This window comes from Sprattus sprattus (genome assembly GCF_963457725.1).
Source record: "Sprattus sprattus genome assembly, chromosome: 5".
In the NCBI taxonomy this organism is placed as follows: Eukaryota; Metazoa; Chordata; class Actinopteri; order Clupeiformes; family Clupeidae; genus Sprattus; species Sprattus sprattus.
Window position 1 is genome coordinate 18782565 of NC_137924.1, and position 17854 is coordinate 18800418.

At 41.4% G+C, this 17854-nt stretch overlaps 1 protein-coding gene across 9 annotated transcripts in view; it reads left to right on the forward strand.

Moving 5' to 3' along the window:
* Nucleotides 1-1450: 1450 nt before the first annotated feature.
* ttn.2 (titin, tandem duplicate 2) overlaps nucleotides 1451-17854 on the forward strand; it is a 167591-nt gene continuing 151187 nt past the window's right edge. For all 9 annotated transcript variants that reach the window (XM_080839079.1, XM_080839080.1, XM_080839082.1 and 6 more), the window contains exons 1-19: nucleotides 1451-1661; nucleotides 3495-3598; nucleotides 3885-4088; nucleotides 5980-6267; nucleotides 6784-6872; nucleotides 6986-7197; nucleotides 7599-7947; nucleotides 11389-11451; nucleotides 11556-11814; nucleotides 11923-11995; nucleotides 12107-12325; nucleotides 12495-12637; nucleotides 12876-13039; nucleotides 13136-13366; nucleotides 13487-13731; nucleotides 15150-15430; nucleotides 15566-15730; nucleotides 15874-16042; nucleotides 16151-17847. In XM_080839079.1, the coding sequence (XP_080695205.1) occupies nucleotides 3508-3598; nucleotides 3885-4088; nucleotides 5980-6267; nucleotides 6784-6872; nucleotides 6986-7197; nucleotides 7599-7947; nucleotides 11389-11451; nucleotides 11556-11814; nucleotides 11923-11995; nucleotides 12107-12325; nucleotides 12495-12637; nucleotides 12876-13039; nucleotides 13136-13366; nucleotides 13487-13731; nucleotides 15150-15430; nucleotides 15566-15730; nucleotides 15874-16042; nucleotides 16151-17847 (4942 nt within the window). In that variant the 5' untranslated portion in view covers nucleotides 1451-1661; nucleotides 3495-3507. The remainder of the gene's footprint in view (nucleotides 1662-3494; nucleotides 3599-3884; nucleotides 4089-5979; nucleotides 6268-6783; nucleotides 6873-6985; nucleotides 7198-7598; nucleotides 7948-11388; nucleotides 11452-11555; nucleotides 11815-11922; nucleotides 11996-12106; nucleotides 12326-12494; nucleotides 12638-12875; nucleotides 13040-13135; nucleotides 13367-13486; nucleotides 13732-15149; nucleotides 15431-15565; nucleotides 15731-15873; nucleotides 16043-16150; nucleotides 17848-17854) is intronic.

Consider the following 17854-nt stretch of genomic DNA (forward strand, 5'->3'; position numbering starts at 1 on the left):
TCCCACACTTCCTCTCAAGGCTGGAAGACAAGGATTTATTAGTGGGAGACGACCTGATCCTGGAGTGTGTCATCTCAGGAAGACCTGTCCCTCAAGTGATCTGGCTGAAAGACAACAAAGTTGTAGCTTATGGAGAAAGCAGGGTATGACTTTCACAAAGAGCAATAGGACTCAGCCGACACTGTCAAATATGATAAATATACTGTATATAAATACACCTAAAGTATATCTGTGTTGGAGTGACAGTTTGAAATGTGATTTTATTTTGTATCCAGGCTGAGAACCAAAGTGATAACCATGTCCTGTTGAAAAAGGCTGTCATGTCCATAGATTCTGGAGAATATGTCTGTGTGTTGAAAAGTGATGTTGGAGAGGACTGGTGCTCTGCAAAGGTGGTTGTTAGAGGTAATCTCACACATACTGAATTAATTTGACAAACTGATGCTAAGCAGGCCTACTTCAGAAACCCAACACAATTTTGTTTATATTGCAGATTTCAGTCAAGGTGTCACAAATCCAGGTCTCAGAGACCAACATCAAGAAGGACAAGCTTTCGCTTCAACTAATGAGCAAAGTTGTGAAGATCAAGGACAAAGATTAGAGTGCAGAGAACAGGAGTAAGGAGAAACAAGACACAAGTGTATTTCACCATATACAATATATCGCCACTATTATATGGTCCAGTTATATGGTTGAACACTGTGTTCTTCTGGATATAATCTTTCTACCAGCTATGATTTGTTGATGATTGATTTGTTGATTTGATGATGTTGTTGAATGAGATGCTGTCTTTCTTGACTGAAATTTCTGTAGTTGTAGTACAATTAAACTGTAGTAGTTTGTACAATTAAATACCAACTGAAGACCTAAAAGTAACCAGTGATAATGACTGCTTATTGTTTTGTATAGCATATAACACATTTATAATACAGGTTCAACTGTGTACAGCTCACAATGTGTCTTTTCCTACGGTAATAACAAAAGAAAGTGAGCTAGATTAGATAACATGAAAGGTTTGATGAGTCCCAGCCAAGAATGACCTCAGTGGATTCTTGGACGGTAAAATGAATGGAAGAAGTCTGCTTCTCGAGGGGGGTAGATCCTCAATTTGAGTGACAGGAACAAGCATACCATTTGTTCACTTAGACACAAATGGTCTTAAGTCCTTAGGACAAATGAGTGAAAAGAGTGCCTGAGAGACTAGAAAACATTACATCTTTTACAAACCCTTTTCCTAAGCTAAACCACTTACACAATTTGTAAATATACCGCCCTGAAAGTTTACTTAAGTGAGAAACAGGTGTGAAGTTGCATAAAATGGCTGCCACATCCCATGATGCCTTTTGGGAGGGTGACCAATAGGGTGTGGCAATGCTCAGATGATGCTGCCTGCCCAGGGGGTATATAAAGTGTAACAACCATGTTAGCACTTCTGAGCAGTTGGAGCATTCCCAGCCTTGCCTCGGGTGTAGGGATTGCAGAGAAAAGCAAAACTACACGGTGAAGACCCTGTGTAGTTTTGTTTTTGGGGGTGTTTTAGGGAGGCCAACTCGTTCTCACATTGGATTTTCTGAACCGCTTTCTGGATAAGGAGATTGTTTTAGAAGATTTCACACCTTTGGGCTCTGTCCCTTCAATTCTAGGCACTCTTGTGAACACAAGTAAGTAAGCTTTGTTCTCCGACACTTCATACCCTTTTTTCCAGAGGAAGATCTCCCAGCTTCTAATTCTTTGTATGAAAGTAATTAATTAACACCAAGCCAGGTGAATTGACGAAAACCGGCCTGAGCCACAAGAGTGATGAGATTTGGGAAGCTTTAAGATTTGGGATTCTGTTTGGATCTTTGTTTTGCACTATTGGTAGATTTTTCCGCCTTCCTCAAGGTTATTATTTGGTGCAATGATTCAGAAAAGCCAAGAATAGACCCTGATAGCATTAGAGTGGTGTCCCAGCTGGGCCTCAATGTCTTTTTAAGGGAATCAGCGGTAGGGCTATCAGTTGCACCTCCAGCTATGTGCCACATGGTGACTGTCAGTCAAGTTAGGTACAGATTATTTTTAGACTCTGCCTTTTGTGAAACCTAGCCTTGAATCCCTTTGGATGCCTTTGTATTCATTATGTTTGGCTTTGAACAATAAATTGTTCCTGATCATTAAGATGCTCCTGAGAGGAGGCTTAATGGTAGTCTTTCACTGGTCTGGTCTGAGACAGTTGCGGAATGTCTCCAAGTTGACGTTTGCAATGAAGATTGTGTGTGTGCGTGTGTAATTTGAAACAAATTGCTGTGGTCGTTTCAGGCTGTTTTTAGAACATTAACCTTGGTGTCACCATTGCATGTCTAGTCCTTGGTTCTTATATATATATATATATATATATGTTTATATATTTATATTTATATATTCTTTATATGTCAGGTTTTGCTTGAGTTTTATTGAAACTGATTTTGGTGGATTATTGTTCTATTTACCTGTTGTCATCACTTTGAGATCAAGGAAAGCAAATGCAATCCTGGAATATAATACTGGATTCATATTTTTACAGCTGATTGGAAACTGTTAGGAAGTTAAACAAATCATTTGTGAAGATTGAGTTTATGTTATTAAATGGAATAGACTTGAATAATTCATGTGCATCGACTTGAACCTCTCATAAAGAAAATGCCTTGGTCCCAGGCAATGCTATTTAAAGCAACTACTGCAAGCCGTTGATATTTTCAGTTATGGCATACTGCAATGACAGATATTTCCTATTCTTGCATTAGTCCAGATAGGACTGAAATTTGATACATTTGAAATTGGTTTGTACAGTTCAATCATGAGAGACATCACCAGTTTGAAATGTGTTGTCATTTCTCTTATGGTGCAAGTAAAACTAAAATGAATATATGGCCTGGCAAACATTTTGATGACATATTCTCCAAAACTTTGTTACCCACCAATACATTTGGATGAAACACCAGCCATACTCCAAGTAATATAATGATACACCATACTCTAAAGATTGCTATTCATATCAATAGGCCGTACAGTTTGTAAAGTTAAGGGCTTTTACCAGAACATTCCATGCTTAATCTTTTATCCTAACTCTGTTTCATGTTCATATTACTTACTAAGAAACCATGAAGCTATTATTACTTTTTCACAGCCTGTGAATTTTGGTGTCTTTCCACAGAGGGGAGAATTGTTAATTAGGTGTCAAATGGATAAATATCAAACTCTGCCTTCCAGTTGTTACTGTCATGTCTGTTAGCTGTCAATAGATGCTCGGTGTAAGTGTTTGGCCTAGCACCCAGACCCCACGGAGCCATTACTCGCTCAAGTGTCAGGCCACAGCAGAGGGGTGACATAAGGGCTAAAAATAACAGACTTTTGTAACATTTTCTATCTCTGGCGATGATCAATAATTGTATGTGTGAGTGTGTTTGTGTGTGTTGTTAACGTGTGTCTTGGCAGCCAGTTTGGTAACTGGGGTTCTGATATGTGTTCTCCACCAGGGTGCCTACCAACATGTCAACACAGGCGCCAACGTTTACACAGCCGCTTCAGAGCGTTGTGGCACTAGAGGGTAGTGCCGCAACGTTCGAAGCTCAAGTTAGTGGTAAGGGCCTCTCCACATTCCATGCTCTTTTTATTTAAAAAGCTGTCGTTAAAAAGTGAACATGTCATGTTAAAAGAACCATAGCTTACCATAATGTGTCATGGATAGAAATGAATGAAACAAAAAAATGTTACATTCCAGTGCGACAAAATAATAGAAAATATAATTTTTACCTTTACTATCTTGAAATCCTACATGACTGCATTTGATGTTGTTTACAGCATTATCTGTAATTGCCTTTAATCATCACCATTGCTGTCAGAACTAAAATGAATGTTGCTCACAGGAAATCCAGTTCCTGAGGTGAGCTGGTTTCGTGATGGCCAGGTTCTTTCCGCTGCTGCTCTGCCCGGCGTTCAGATCTCGTTCAGCGATGGCCGCGCTGTTCTGATGATCTCTGCCGTGACAGCCGCACACAGTGGAAGATTTTCTGTTAGAGCCACCAATGGAGCTGGACAAGCCACTAGCACCGCTGAACTTCTTGTTACAGGTGAACTTTTTTGTGCCAGGGAGAACTGTTCTATTCCTGTAGATCCACAATGGCACACAATTAGGAGTGGCTTAAACACTGGGTACAGAATAGGAATTTAATGAACTGAGGCCCTGAGGTAAAGAAGCAGTTGTCAAATGTAAATGCCTGCTGCTGCCCCCCAGCCCCAAACACAAACGCCAGAGCACAGCATGTCTGATTAGAGTTGGCAGCAGGGCTGATACTAATGAAAGATTTAGCAATCAGCATAACAAGGACAGGATATGTGCCAGATCTTATCAGTGGGAAAGTGAATGTGTGCCTGATATCCCTGCTAAAAGTCAAAATATTCATTTCAATAGCTAATTACAAAATACTAAGACCATTCGGGCTGACATGAATCAAGTTAAATCAATTCTATTTTTGTGTATGTGGCGTATGCACATAAAAGCTCAGCCACAACCAATGATCTGATGGGAGTAAAGAATGCTTTGGTGAAGGACACTTTTTACAGTATAATTGATTCCATTCACAGATGGAAAAAAAAAACCTGAAATAACTGTATTTCTACCAATTTAAATTAGGATGATGGTCATTACTAGGTAGTTGTGGCCTGTTTGTACTTGTTTTTCAGACATCTATTCCATTGGTCTCATTTTCTCAGTGCTTAATTATTTAGATGTAATTTTGCTCTCATATTCATGGCAAAGTTATTACAGATGACAAGAAATGTAAGAAATCTCATTTTGTTATTTCACCTGTTTTTGTATTAAGAGAATTATAAACAAAAACACAAAAAAGTAATGATCTCTTAATTATTATATCAATAAATAAATGAATACTAAGGACCAACATTGATTTAGTATGTTATACTTTTTTATTTCGGCCTAAATAAATGTAAGGAGGATTTTCAATTATGGTAGCAGCACTTATAGGCTATGCACTGATAATATAATCGAATTGGTTGGTGCAATAGAAAAGTACATATATCCAGGTGGATCATGACATACCAGCATTGGTTTATTAAAATATGTCTGAATATATCTAATACCTGTAGAACAGCAAACACTCCTGCAATAGAATGAAGTGTAGGTGTCGCAGTTTCGCACATCCTAGAAAGTCCAATGATAAATGATAAATAATGGAAATTAGTGTATCCATTAGCAAAGGGCAGAACGTATTTTTGATGAGAAGTTATAATTTATGTTTAGTTTAAATGGCACATGTTATCTGCTTATTCTATACACCATGTGTTGCTTATTACTATTAGAAGGTTAGGCTACTTTAAACCAAACGCTGAATTGCAGTGCACAGAAAATTGCCCACCAAACTGTATATTCCAATTCATTTTTGTTAAAAAGATTTTTTGTCTTTGTAGTGCTGCGTCCCTTACTTTTATTCAAAGGCTTAACTCCTGACAATCCTAATAACAGGCACCATTTTCCACATTATACTTTATGGCCGCATTATGCCTTTAGATAAATGCACAAAATAAACATATGAGCTATATAATATCCTGTTTAGCGTGCTTAGGTAGTGCATATTTTAGCACAGGCTTAGAGTTTAGAAATAGAGCCCCTTTAAAATGTGCAGCAGTCAATTTAGAACCCTGGCAGAATGTCCAGAAATGCTGGTGATAATCTGATCCGCTATTTGGAATGCAGCTGTTAGGCCTAGTCATCTGCCATAAATGTACCTTGTTTAATATTAGTAGTGCTCTCAAATAATGTAAGAAACATTCTGTTCACTGGACAAATACAGCACAGTATGTAGGCTATTCTCTCTGCTCAATCTTTTGAAAATTATTGTTTTTATATTATCATTCCCGCCCCGTAGGCATACGGTTAGTTTCATGGATGATCGATGCAGGTGTAGTTCATGCGTGTAACATGTCCTTTATTTTATTTTTCAGCGGAAACTGCGCCGCCCAACTTTACTCAGAGACTACAAAGTATGACCGTAAGACAAGGAAGCCAAGTGAGACTGGATGTTCGTGTTACAGGAATCCCTACACCTGTGGTGAAGTTCTTCAGGGAGGGAGCTGAGATTCAGAGCTCCACTGACTTTAAGATCGTACAAGAGGAAGACCTTTACAGTTTGATGATTGCTGAAGCCTTTCCAGAGGATTCTGGAAACTACTCTGTCAGTGCCTCCAACAGCAGTGGCCGTGCCACCTCGACTGCTGAACTACTCGTTCAGGGTATGCCGTGTAACTCATATAAAATAAAACTTCCCTACAATCAAGAACGTTTATTTTAAGGCCCACGGTGAAACTTGCGAGTGCAAATAAACTAAGTTTCGTTTTCATTCACGTTTTAGCACCAATGCAAACTATGGCGTCTCTTGAGGGCTTCTGAACTTAATGATGTGGTTTCCTACCTGATACAATTATAATTTGACAGTGTTTGATAGCTGCATTTCTTATTTTCAATTATTTAAAAAAACAAGAGGCCAGTCGGTAATTGCTTCCTTTCTTTGAAATTGCTATGTAAGCTTCGACTCTTATTAAGGTCTTGCTAGCTTGCTAATTAAAACCTACAATTTCACGCAAACTGAACAAACACACAATTGCTTAATATTAACCTCTGGGGACCCATTTTGCGTAATACTGCACTCTAGTGGACAGAGGCTACGTAGGACTCCTTGAACTGTATTGAGGGCACTGTAGTATTGGTCTATACCGAAGTCTATATTTCCTGTTTGCTTTGGTCCACAGGTGAGGAGGAAGCAGTGCCAGCCAAGAAGACAAAAACCGTTATATCCTCCTCTCAGATTTCACAGTCACGTCAGACAAGAGTTGAGAAGGTAATGCATGATTTTCCATGATAAGACAAGATTCCTTGACATCATATGCTTTCTCAGTGAATAAACAGGTTAAAACAAGCATGGTCTGCACTCACTTGTGTTTCGGTTTGCAGAGAATGGAGGCTCGTTTCGAGTCATCCAGTTCATCCATGATGATTGCGGGAGGTGTTGTCACTGAGCACCTGGCACACAAGACACCCCCACGTGTGCCCCCAAAGCCAACTTCAAGGTCCCCGCCATCAGCAATATCGAAAGTGTCCAGCACTCGTCACCAGTCCCCCTCCCCTGTGAGGCCTGTAAAGGGACCAGCACCAGGCCCCGTCAGGTAGGACCCCTGAGGGAGTTACACAAACAGAGGCTTTGATGTGAACTTTAAAACAGAAGTTATCACTGCTTGTGCTACGTTTATTTATATATTTATAACTGGCATGGACAATTTGCTCTACAGTACATCATTTGTAGGAATTCCATTAGTCATATTCATTCACTGAATTATTCATTTGGAACTGAAGAGCCTTATGGTGTAGATTTTATTTTGTATGTCATTGGGTTGTGTACAGTTACATTATTGTTTGTAATTTTGTATGCATATACTTGTGTGTACGTGCATGTTCTTGACATGGCACTTGCGTTATGTATATTTTGCAGTAATTCAGTTAGTCCTATAACTCCCATGGAGTTATTCCATTCACTCTTCAATTCACACATGCCTGTTTCTTTACACAGGGCTGTGTCCCCAGCCTCCAGACTGTCTGTGTCCCCCATCCGACCAGTCAAGTCCCCACTCATGATTCGCAAACAGGTGACCCAGACCACAGAGGTGCTGCCACCATGGAAACAGGCTGGCTTCTCGTCTGAGTCCAGCTACACGGCCGTGACCTCGGGATCCATGCACATGCAAACCTCCGGAGCCATGCACATGCAAACCTCCGCAGCCACGCACATTCAGACCTCTGCAGCCATGCACATGCAAACCTCCGCAGCCACGCACATTCAGACCTCGGTCACCCAGCACGGCTCATGGGAGAGCTCTGCTGCCATGCAGCAGTCAGTGAGTGGGATGGCAGTAAAAGAGGTGAGCAAACTGCAAATTGGGAGATTAATCTTTATGGATGAACCCTTAATATGCATGAGAGGACCTGGCAGAGGCGTGATGTAGCTGAATGTAGTTGTGAATTTTTTAGGAGCCTTAGGCTATTTGAATGACTTTTTGAAGCTCTGTTTGAATTTTACAATGCATTTGTCTGCCAGTTTTGACATTTTCTTTATCTAACATGCAATGTGCTTATTATGTAGTGTCAGTGCTGCTTTTTTACCATAGGTGAAAAGCACTTGCAGTACATAAACATTTTTTTTTTTACTTGCTGCCTGAATATTACTTGCACGTGCAATAGGAACAGCAAATGCCGGATGACAAAACAGTCGCTGTCGCTACGGTGGTAGCCGCAGTGGACCTTGCTCGTAGTCGAGGGCCCCAAAGTGACTCTGTCAAGCTGTCTACTCATGAGTACAGTGTCACCTCTGCACAAGTTACATCTGCAGCAGAGCAGGTACAACTCAGTGGAGTAAATCAGCACAGTTCAATTCCAGACCATCCCTTCACTTCCATTTTTTCCGTATCCAACCCTGCTCCTCTGAACATCTGTGTTTTGATGAACTCTCAAGGCCCTTCCACAAGGTCAACAATTGCTATAACAATAACTGTAAATGCTATGGTGTTAAATATTGCTCTAACAGTGGCAACATCCACACCATACACTATAACAATAATGACAAGAGAGACAATATCGTTCAATATCACTTTTAGAGATTGAACCATAAAAACACTGACAGCCAATCAGAATCCATCGAATTTATAAGGCATCATATTAAAGGCATCACACTGGTCAGTGCGGTTGCTTATACTGTTATAGTTACAGTGGTCGTTATAGTTACTGTTGGCAGTATGGACAGCCCTTCAGTTTTCTGATGAACTGAACTCTCCGAACTCTCTTTCCTCATTATACCCATCCATCCACTCCTCCATTAGCCATTTATTTAACCTTGTTCCAGTAATCTTCTTTCTGTCTATATGACTAAAAGCTTATTCATTTCTCACATTTGTATAGATAGGACAGGGGGAATCCGAGGACCTTTCTGATACCACAGTGTCCCTTGACATCAGTATTGGTGCACCATACATTGAAAGCACCACACTGGAATTTCCTTCGACTATAGAGGTAGAACGCCAGCAGAAGTATAGAGGAATTTATGTTAATATATAAGTTAGCCAACTGAATTGGCACCATGGCATACAGAATACAGCATGTTAAACAACATCAGCAAGAGATATAGTATTCTGAAAACTGATCATGTTCTTATCTCCTCCTTGGCCACTGACATGTGTAGATCACACAAGAGATTGAGAAAACTACAACAATGGTGGCAGATGTTGACCAGGCTAGTGAAGCACTATCGGTTAGCTCTCTGGTAGAGCACAGTGAACTGGACACTTCTCCTGTGTCTGGTTGTAACACAGCCCAGGAGCAGGTAGCTGATGACACCGTTCTTTTGACTGGTCTTTGATCACCCTCACTTTGTTTCACAGACGCACTTGAAATGTTACAGGGTAGCATTTGAGCTGATATGAGGAAACTAGCACGGAGACAAAATAGTGAGAGAAAAAAGTGGACAGTCTAAGTGGAGCGTACAAATGCTACCTGTATTTCCGATGTCACCTTTGTTTTCATTTTTACACAATTCCTTTTCACTTTCACAGAGTACGGTAATATGTGCATGTATAAAACCAACCTAATGAAGTTGTGCATGCATATGCCATTAGCTTCATTGAGCTTACTAAAACCTTATCTCTTTTCCATTGTTTTTTTTTTGTGTGTGGACATTATTTGAAATGTTCAGTGCTTTTGTTTGCAGACGTAACATATGCCATAGATTGAACACTATCTATGCTCCAGGTTCCACTGACTGCTTGTTGTCTTTAGGGTGAGGATGGGAAAAAGGCTGACGCCGTGGCAACCGTGCTTGCTGCCGTTGACCACGCACGTGTGCGCAAGCCTGTGCATGCAGAGATGGCCGCAGCCGAAGAGGAAACCGTAGAGTTCGATTTAAAACAGCAGGCCATGCTCGCTGCTGAGCAACAAGTCAGAGTTAAGACAGAGGCCACACTAATGCCCTCTGCTGCTCAAGCCACTTTCACTGAAAAGACTGTTCATGTGTCCCAGGTTAGAACATGCTTTACAGGAAAAATATTTAGAAACCTTAGAAACCCACAGTTGAAATCACAAGACATTTTCTGTTGAATGTTTTGGCTCAATTCTCACTCTGCTGGTTACCATAGATCCAAAGAAGCACCGAAACTAGTGCCCAGGTGGACATTGGCCTGGCTCCTTCCCCAATACCGCATTTTACAGTTTCAAAAGTTACTGTGCCTAAACCTGATCATAGCTATGAGGTAAGCATGTGCAAATTCAGGCAAGCAGGGAACCATATAGCAGTAAATACCATAAGATAAAAATCACAGCAGGCGCTTGGTGGAAATTGTCAGAGGTTATTTTTAATTAATAGATATAGCAGGAATGTATCAAATATTGAATTATTTCTCATCATATAAAATCTAAATGTGATTATATTATTATGATAACCTAGAATGTTCCTGCTTGCCTGATATGTACCTATCCGTTTCAATTAGCGCCATCATTACTGTCTAACTCCTCATAACATGGATGCCATTAAAAGTGCAGTACCGTGCACCTTGACCCTTCTAAGATATGTCAGTTAATCCTCCTTTGAGACAATGGACCCATTTCATCCCAAAGAACATCCTATCCTTTGTAGTTTTGTCTTTAAAAGTTTACAGGCATTTTAACAAGCTAACACACACTGATCCTTCAGTTGTCCCATTCCCTCTCACAAACCTAAAAACCTAAAATCATCACCCTGGACACTCTCCGTGTGGCTAACCAAAGCAAAATTCAAGAAAAATCACCTGTAATGATGCCATTTTTCCTTGGATCGGTTAGGTTTCAAGAGCTGGCTCCGCTATTGCCACTCTCCAGAAAGAGTTATCCGCCACCCACGGCGGTCAAAAGGTCATCCAGCCTGTCAAGGCCCCGACCCACAGGGTCGCGGAGATGAGAGTGACCCCTGAGCCGACCCTTCCTCCATTTAGAGATGAGCGTTATCAGGCGCAGTACGACACACAGTTGCAAACGGAGATAGGCGAATCCTACACAGGTGGCATGGAGCAAGCTTATGACGAATGGGAGGCCCAGGTTTGTTGCTTGGTGTTTGGCCTTTAAATTGTGCTAACATTGTTCCGAGGTGCCCCGTGCTGCACCTCGTTGTCCAAACCCTTCCTCCTCCTCACATGCCCTATCCTGAGGACTCCTCCTCTTCCTCCACTGAATCCCTGTTGATTCATTCCATTTTGCATAATGCTCATAGAAGACTAGTGGAAAGCATGGTGTCATGTTTTTTTTCCCATTTGTAATTCCCAAAACAAATGTGTTTCACATAGGTTATGGAGATGGCAGCTGTCCCAGCTGCACAAGAGGCAGCTGTGCCACCAACACTTGTTGCTGTGAGTACTGTTGTTATAACAAAGTCCGACTTATAATAGCTGATAGAAAATGTACTTCTATTCTACAACTCATTTTTTTTTCAATTGATAACCCTCATTTCCAGGCTTTGAAAAATGTGACTGTCACAGAGGGAGAATCTGTGACTTTGGAATGCCAAATTTCTGGAACCCCGGCCCCAACCATCATGTGGTTCAGGGAGGACTACAAAATTGAGAGCACCATTGATTTCCAAATTACATATGAGAGCGGATATGCCCGTCTGGTGATCCGCGAGGCCTTTGCAGAGGACAGCGGTCGCTTCACTTGCACTGCTACTAGCCATGCTGGAACCATCAGCACATCTTGCTACCTGCTTGTCAAAAGTAAAACATTTATATAAATTATTTTATATGTGTCTGTAAATGTTTCCTTTATGACATCTGAGTTTGAGGATACTGAGAGGATGAATCTGACAATGTGTTCTCTTCTAGTATCCGAAGAGATTGAAACCAGAGAGGAAGTGACCATGGTCTCTGGAGAAGTTATTTCTGCAGAACAGAAACTGTGAGTCCCACTTGTTGAAGGGTTTATTCATAAACAAATAAACAGTTGTGGACATGGGCGCTGGAATGTCTATTGTACACAGGGCATTAAACTGTGTTTATTTATTTCTAGTGTCATAAGTGAGGCCAAGGAGGAGACTATGTCTGAACTGAGCGTAGTCTCAGAGACCGTGGAGGCTGGTGATGGTGTTGCACCTTTCTTCGTGAAGAAGCCCTGTGTACAGAAGCTGGTCGAGGGGGGAAGCGTTTTCTTTGAGTGCCAGGTTGGAGGAACACCCATGCCTCACATTTACTGGAAAAAGGGGGGTGTGCCTCTCACAACTGGATACAGGTACTTGTTATTTAAATTAAATACAGTTTTAAATCAAGCTAAATAATCATTATAATTAGACAGAAATTATACTTATATTTTCAATACATTAAATAATTTAATTGTATTATGATGATGACTCCTTCTTATAATATTCAAATCTTATAATATTAAATATTCAACATTTCAGATACAGAGTAGCCTACAATAAGGAGACTGGCGCCTGCAAGCTGGAGATCTCCATGACCTTTGCTGATGATGCAGGAGAGTACACCATTGTGGCAAGGAATCAGATGGGAGAATCATCTGCCTCTACTAACCTCCTTGAAGAGGGTCAGTCTCATTAGCCTCTATACTGGTTGATATACAGTACATATCGGTTTGTCTGTTAATTGTGAAGTTGAAAGAAAATCTCACAACTCTGGTGTCTACTACACTCAGAATGTGTGGAGAACAGTACAACAGAAGTTAAGCTTATTTGATAACATTGGGAAAAGACATTATTTTGTTGCATATCAATCTGATATTATCTGGGATCGTCTTCATTTCATCATTTTCATGTAATCAACAGAGGAATATGACGCCTACATGAAGCAACATGAAGTGACTTACAAGACAGAAGTGACCATGGTGCAGGAACCCAGAGCAGGGGATCTGCCCCCTGTGATAGTGAGTGATTATGAGAAAGAGCAGCAATTTCTCATGCAGAAGAAGACAACATATATTTCTGGACAGGTACAGAGGTCATAATATAATAAAATGTCATGTTAAAAATGGTCATGTCACTATATTATGTGAATGTAACTTTGTTACTTTTTTATTTTTTGAAAGGAATTCCAAATATCTGCTTTTGAGCAGAGAATAATCCAAGAGATTGAGATTCGCATTCTGAAGATTACCTACCAACACCTGGTTATTGAAGATGGGGAAGAGATGGTCATAAATGTGGCCGAACATGAAGCACAACAGCCAAGCTTTGACACACCAGTCAAAAACTACAGAATCATGGAAGGCATGGGGGTCACATTCCACTGCAAAATGGCCGGCACCCCACTGCCCAAGGTAATGTCTAAGACATGATGAAAACATGAACAGGTGTTGAGTCATCACCACATTACTGTTTAGACTCATTGAGCTGTTCTGTTAGGCAAACTCAGTCATCTATTTTCAATATTTCGATAGATTGCTTGGTTCAAAGATGGAAACCGCATCAGGCACGGAGGCCGTTATCAGATGGAGTTTCTTCAGGATGGAAGAGCCAGTCTGCGCCTGCCAGTGGTGCTGCCAGAAGATGAGGGTGTCTACACCGCTTATGCTTGCAATATGAAGGGCACTTCTATTTGCTCCGCAAAGCTGTACATGGAGCCTTCTGCTCCTCAGGGGGCTCAGGCCTATCATCCCCAATCAGAGGCCATGCAAAGAATTAGGTATGTTTCCAGTTTCTTTGTACCAGTTTATGTAATAGTTTATTATCCATCATTCTATCTATCATAATCATTATCATCGTTGTGTTTAGTTTTAAACAGGAAAGATATGTAAGGCATAATGTATAGAACGCGAAGTGGAGGGGTGTTGCTTCACCCTGAAGGGGCTTATTTTCCCGATAATGACCGGTGTTCTATACATTATCCCGCTTATTACACGGCTACTTGCAAAAACGAAAAAAAGAACTTAACTGTGTGTCTTTTTACAATTTATTTGTTACCCTTCGTAGTGTTAAAAAGCAAAGAAATAGTTTGCCAAAGACGTTGAACATTCTTTAGAACACAGCTGCTCCACCGTCTGCTGGAACTCCATTGATAAGTTACCGGACTACTTGCGGAGTACTACGAAAGACGTGAATCGGAGGCAAAAAGGCCACTTTCCTTGACAGCGGTCATTATTGCATAGCAGCGGTCAGTTATCGGAAAATGATTGACCGCAGAACGTCAGGAAGCCCCATTCAAGTGAATGGAGCATTCTACAGTATTAAGAAGAGCCGTGTAATAAAACAGATATAACAACCTTACTCAGACTCTTCATCGCTAGTAATCGCTCTGCATTTGCATATACTTCAACCAGAAAGGATTGAGTTAGACCTAGTTAGTGTCCTTTGCCACTGAATTGTACAACGTCAACATTCCTTTCATTTGGAATTGAGAGATCAACAATTTCCTAATGTTACACTTTACAATTTTCGATTGAGGAAAGGAAGCCAATGGGGTAGGGAAAATAGGGAATATACAAATTAACATGTAATGCGAAGACAGGTTAGTGTACAACTTTATGTGCAGACAATAGCCTCTCTGACTCAACCTGCCAGCAGTGAACTTATTTGTTGAATGGTAACAAATGGAGGTTGGAACTATTTTCTGGGGCAGAAAATGAATAATAAATTAATACAAAGAATGAATTAAAAATAAACAAAGGACAACACAATTTAGTGTCTTCAAACTGAATTAGTCGGTAGTAAAACTGTTGTATAAAAACAATATGGCACTCGTGTTTGTGGGGTTGGTAAAGGATATCCTCATAGCTGGGTTTATAGCTAAATTGGTTTACCTTTCTTGTTGACCAAAGGCTCTCTTTCTGTCATCTTGGCTCAAACTAATCTAAGCATGCCACAACCTGGCTGAGAGTGAGTTTGGGATGTTAATGACCACTTTAAAGGAAAGGGATGCACTGGATTTACAACACAAGATAAAACGAGAGCATCCTTGTGAAATGGAATGTGGCAAAGTAATCATTTAGCTTTATTTCTTATTTTTTTCGTCATTGAAAATATAATTCGACCAACCACTCAGCCCTTAAATGATGTATGCTTTCATCAGGGTTACACTGTTTGAGCTTTTTCTTTTACTTCCAGGTCCACATCTCCTCGTTCCACCAGCTTCTCTCCGGGACGTACACCCAGCTTCTCCCCTGGACGTTCCCAAAGCTTTTCTCCTGGACGTTCTCCTGCACGTTCTCCTGGACGTTCCCCATCCCGTAGGCTTGACGACACTGATACAAGTCAGCTTGAGAGGCTATACAAGCCAGTGTTTGTCTTGAAGCCATCCTCCTTCAAGTGCTCAGAGGGACAGACAGCAAGATTTGACCTGAAAGTTGTTGGCAGACCCATGCCAGACACATTCTGGTTCCACAGTGGTAAGTTTTAGCGGTACATTAGTTTGTGTATTACTTCTTGTATAGTCTTTTGCTTTACCACATATAATGTTGGATGTCCTGAAAGAGATTGAGGACTTGGCAGTCTACTGTATATTAAATTAATTTTCGTTACAGGTCAACAGGTGGTTAATGATTATACCCACAAGATAGTCATCAAGGAAGATGGAACACAGTCTTTGATTGTGGTTCCAGCCATGCCCAGTGACTCTGGTGAATGGACAGTGGTGGCCCAGAACAGAGCTGGAAAAACTACAGTTTCTATGACTCTCACAGTTGATGGTAGGCATATTATTATATTATATGAATGTGTTAATATGTATACAAAATATTACATACAGAAAGGTTTATGATTTATATTCAGAAATGGTAGTAATTTATATTTAAACTTAATTATGTGTATGTGTTTCCATAAAAATTCACAGCTAAGGAAAACTTGGTCAGACCCCAGTTTATTGAGAAGTTGAAGAACATCAGTGTCAAAGAGGGCACTTTGGTTGAGCTGGCTGTCAAAGCCATTGGAAACCCCCTCCCTGATATTGTATGGCTGAAAAACAGTGATATCATTTCATCCCATAAATATCCTCAAATCAAGTAAGTGTTAACACTTTTATTAACCCAAATGTGGATCACATCATTGTGTTATTTGCTTTCACTGTTTTACAATTGTTCTTAAACCTTTTTTGTGTTCTGTCACTATAGGATTGAAGGCATCAAAGGAGAAGCACAGTTCAAAATTCCCTCAGCTGCTGGATTAGACAGTGCCTGGTACACTGCTACAGCCATTAACAAAGCCGGACGAGACACCACACGCTGCAGGGTCAATGTTGAGGTTGAGTTCAGTGAACCTGAGCCTGAGCGGAGACTCGTTATTACAAAGGGAACCTACAAGGCCAAGGACATTGCTGCTCCGGAGTTGGAGCCACTGCACCTTCGCTATGGTCAGGATCAGTGGGAGGAGGGTGACCTCTTTGACAAAGAAAAACAGCAGAAGCCCCATTTCAAGAAGAAGCTGACATCAGTCAGACTGAAGCGCTTCGGACCTGTGCACTTTGAATGCAGACTGACCCCTATTGGTGACCCCAACATGGTGGTGGAGTGGCTACATGACGGCAAACCCTTAGAAGCAGCTAACAGGTTGCGCATGGTCAGTGAATTCGGCTATAGCAGCCTTGACTACGAGGGTGCATACGCAAGAGACAGTGGCGTCATCACCTGCAGGGCCACCAACAAATTTGGTGTTGATCAGACCTCTGCCACACTGATTGTGAAAGACGATAAAGGCCTTGTTGAGGACACCCAGCTACCAGATGGCAGGAGGGGACAAAGATTGGACGAGATGGAGCGCCATGCCCATGAGGGCGGCCCCAGTGGCGTGACCGGAGATGACTACTCAGAGAAAACAAAACCAGAAATTGTCTTGCTTCCAGACCCAGCACAAGTCTTGGAGGGACAGAACGCTAAATTCCGCTGCAGAGTGACTGGGTATCCAGCTCCCAAAGTCAACTGGTACCTTAACGGACAGCTTATCCGCAAGAGCAAAAGGTTCAGGCTTCAGTATGATGGTATTTACTACCTCGAGATTACTGACAGCAAGTCCTACGACTCTGGGGACGTCAGAATTGTAGCCGAGAATCCTGAAGGTGTTGTCGAGCACACTGTGAAGCTGGAGATCAAACAGAGGGAGGACTTCAGAACCGTCCTGAGACGAGTCCCTGAGGTGAAACCCACAATGGAACCCCAAGCAGAGCACGGTAGAGTGCCTTTTGCAGTCATGAAGGTTGACAAGCCCACAGATGTGGGCCAGGAGAAAGAGGTAGTAAAACTGAGAAAAGTTGACAGAGTTGTCCATGACATATCGACAGAGGAGACTGATGAGCTGAGAGGCAAATTCAAACGCAGGACAGAGGAGGGTTACTATGAGGCTATCACTGCTGTTGAGCTCAAGAATCGCAAGAAGGATGAGTCTTATGAGGGTATGCTTAAGAAGAGGAAAGACGAGCTTCTTCACCATATAAAGGACATTCCTGAATCTGAGAGGAAGAAGGAAGAAGAACAAGGCAAAGTCACCATACCCAGCTATAAACCAGAGAGAGTGATTCTCTCTCCAAGCATGGAGGCTCCCAAGATCATAGAACGCATCCAGAGCCAAACCGTTGCTATTGCAGACGAAGTTCACTTCCGTTGTAGAGTTGTTGGAAAGCCAGAGCCAGAATGCCAGTGGTTCAAAAATGGTGTGCAGCTGGAGAAATCTGACAGAGTTTACTGGTACTGGCCTGAAGACCAAGTCTGTGAGCTGGTGATCAGAGATGTGTCTGCAGAAGACTCTGCTAGCATCATGGTCAAAGCTATCAACATCGCTGGAGAGACCTCTAACCATGCATTTTTGTTGGTGCAAGGTATAGT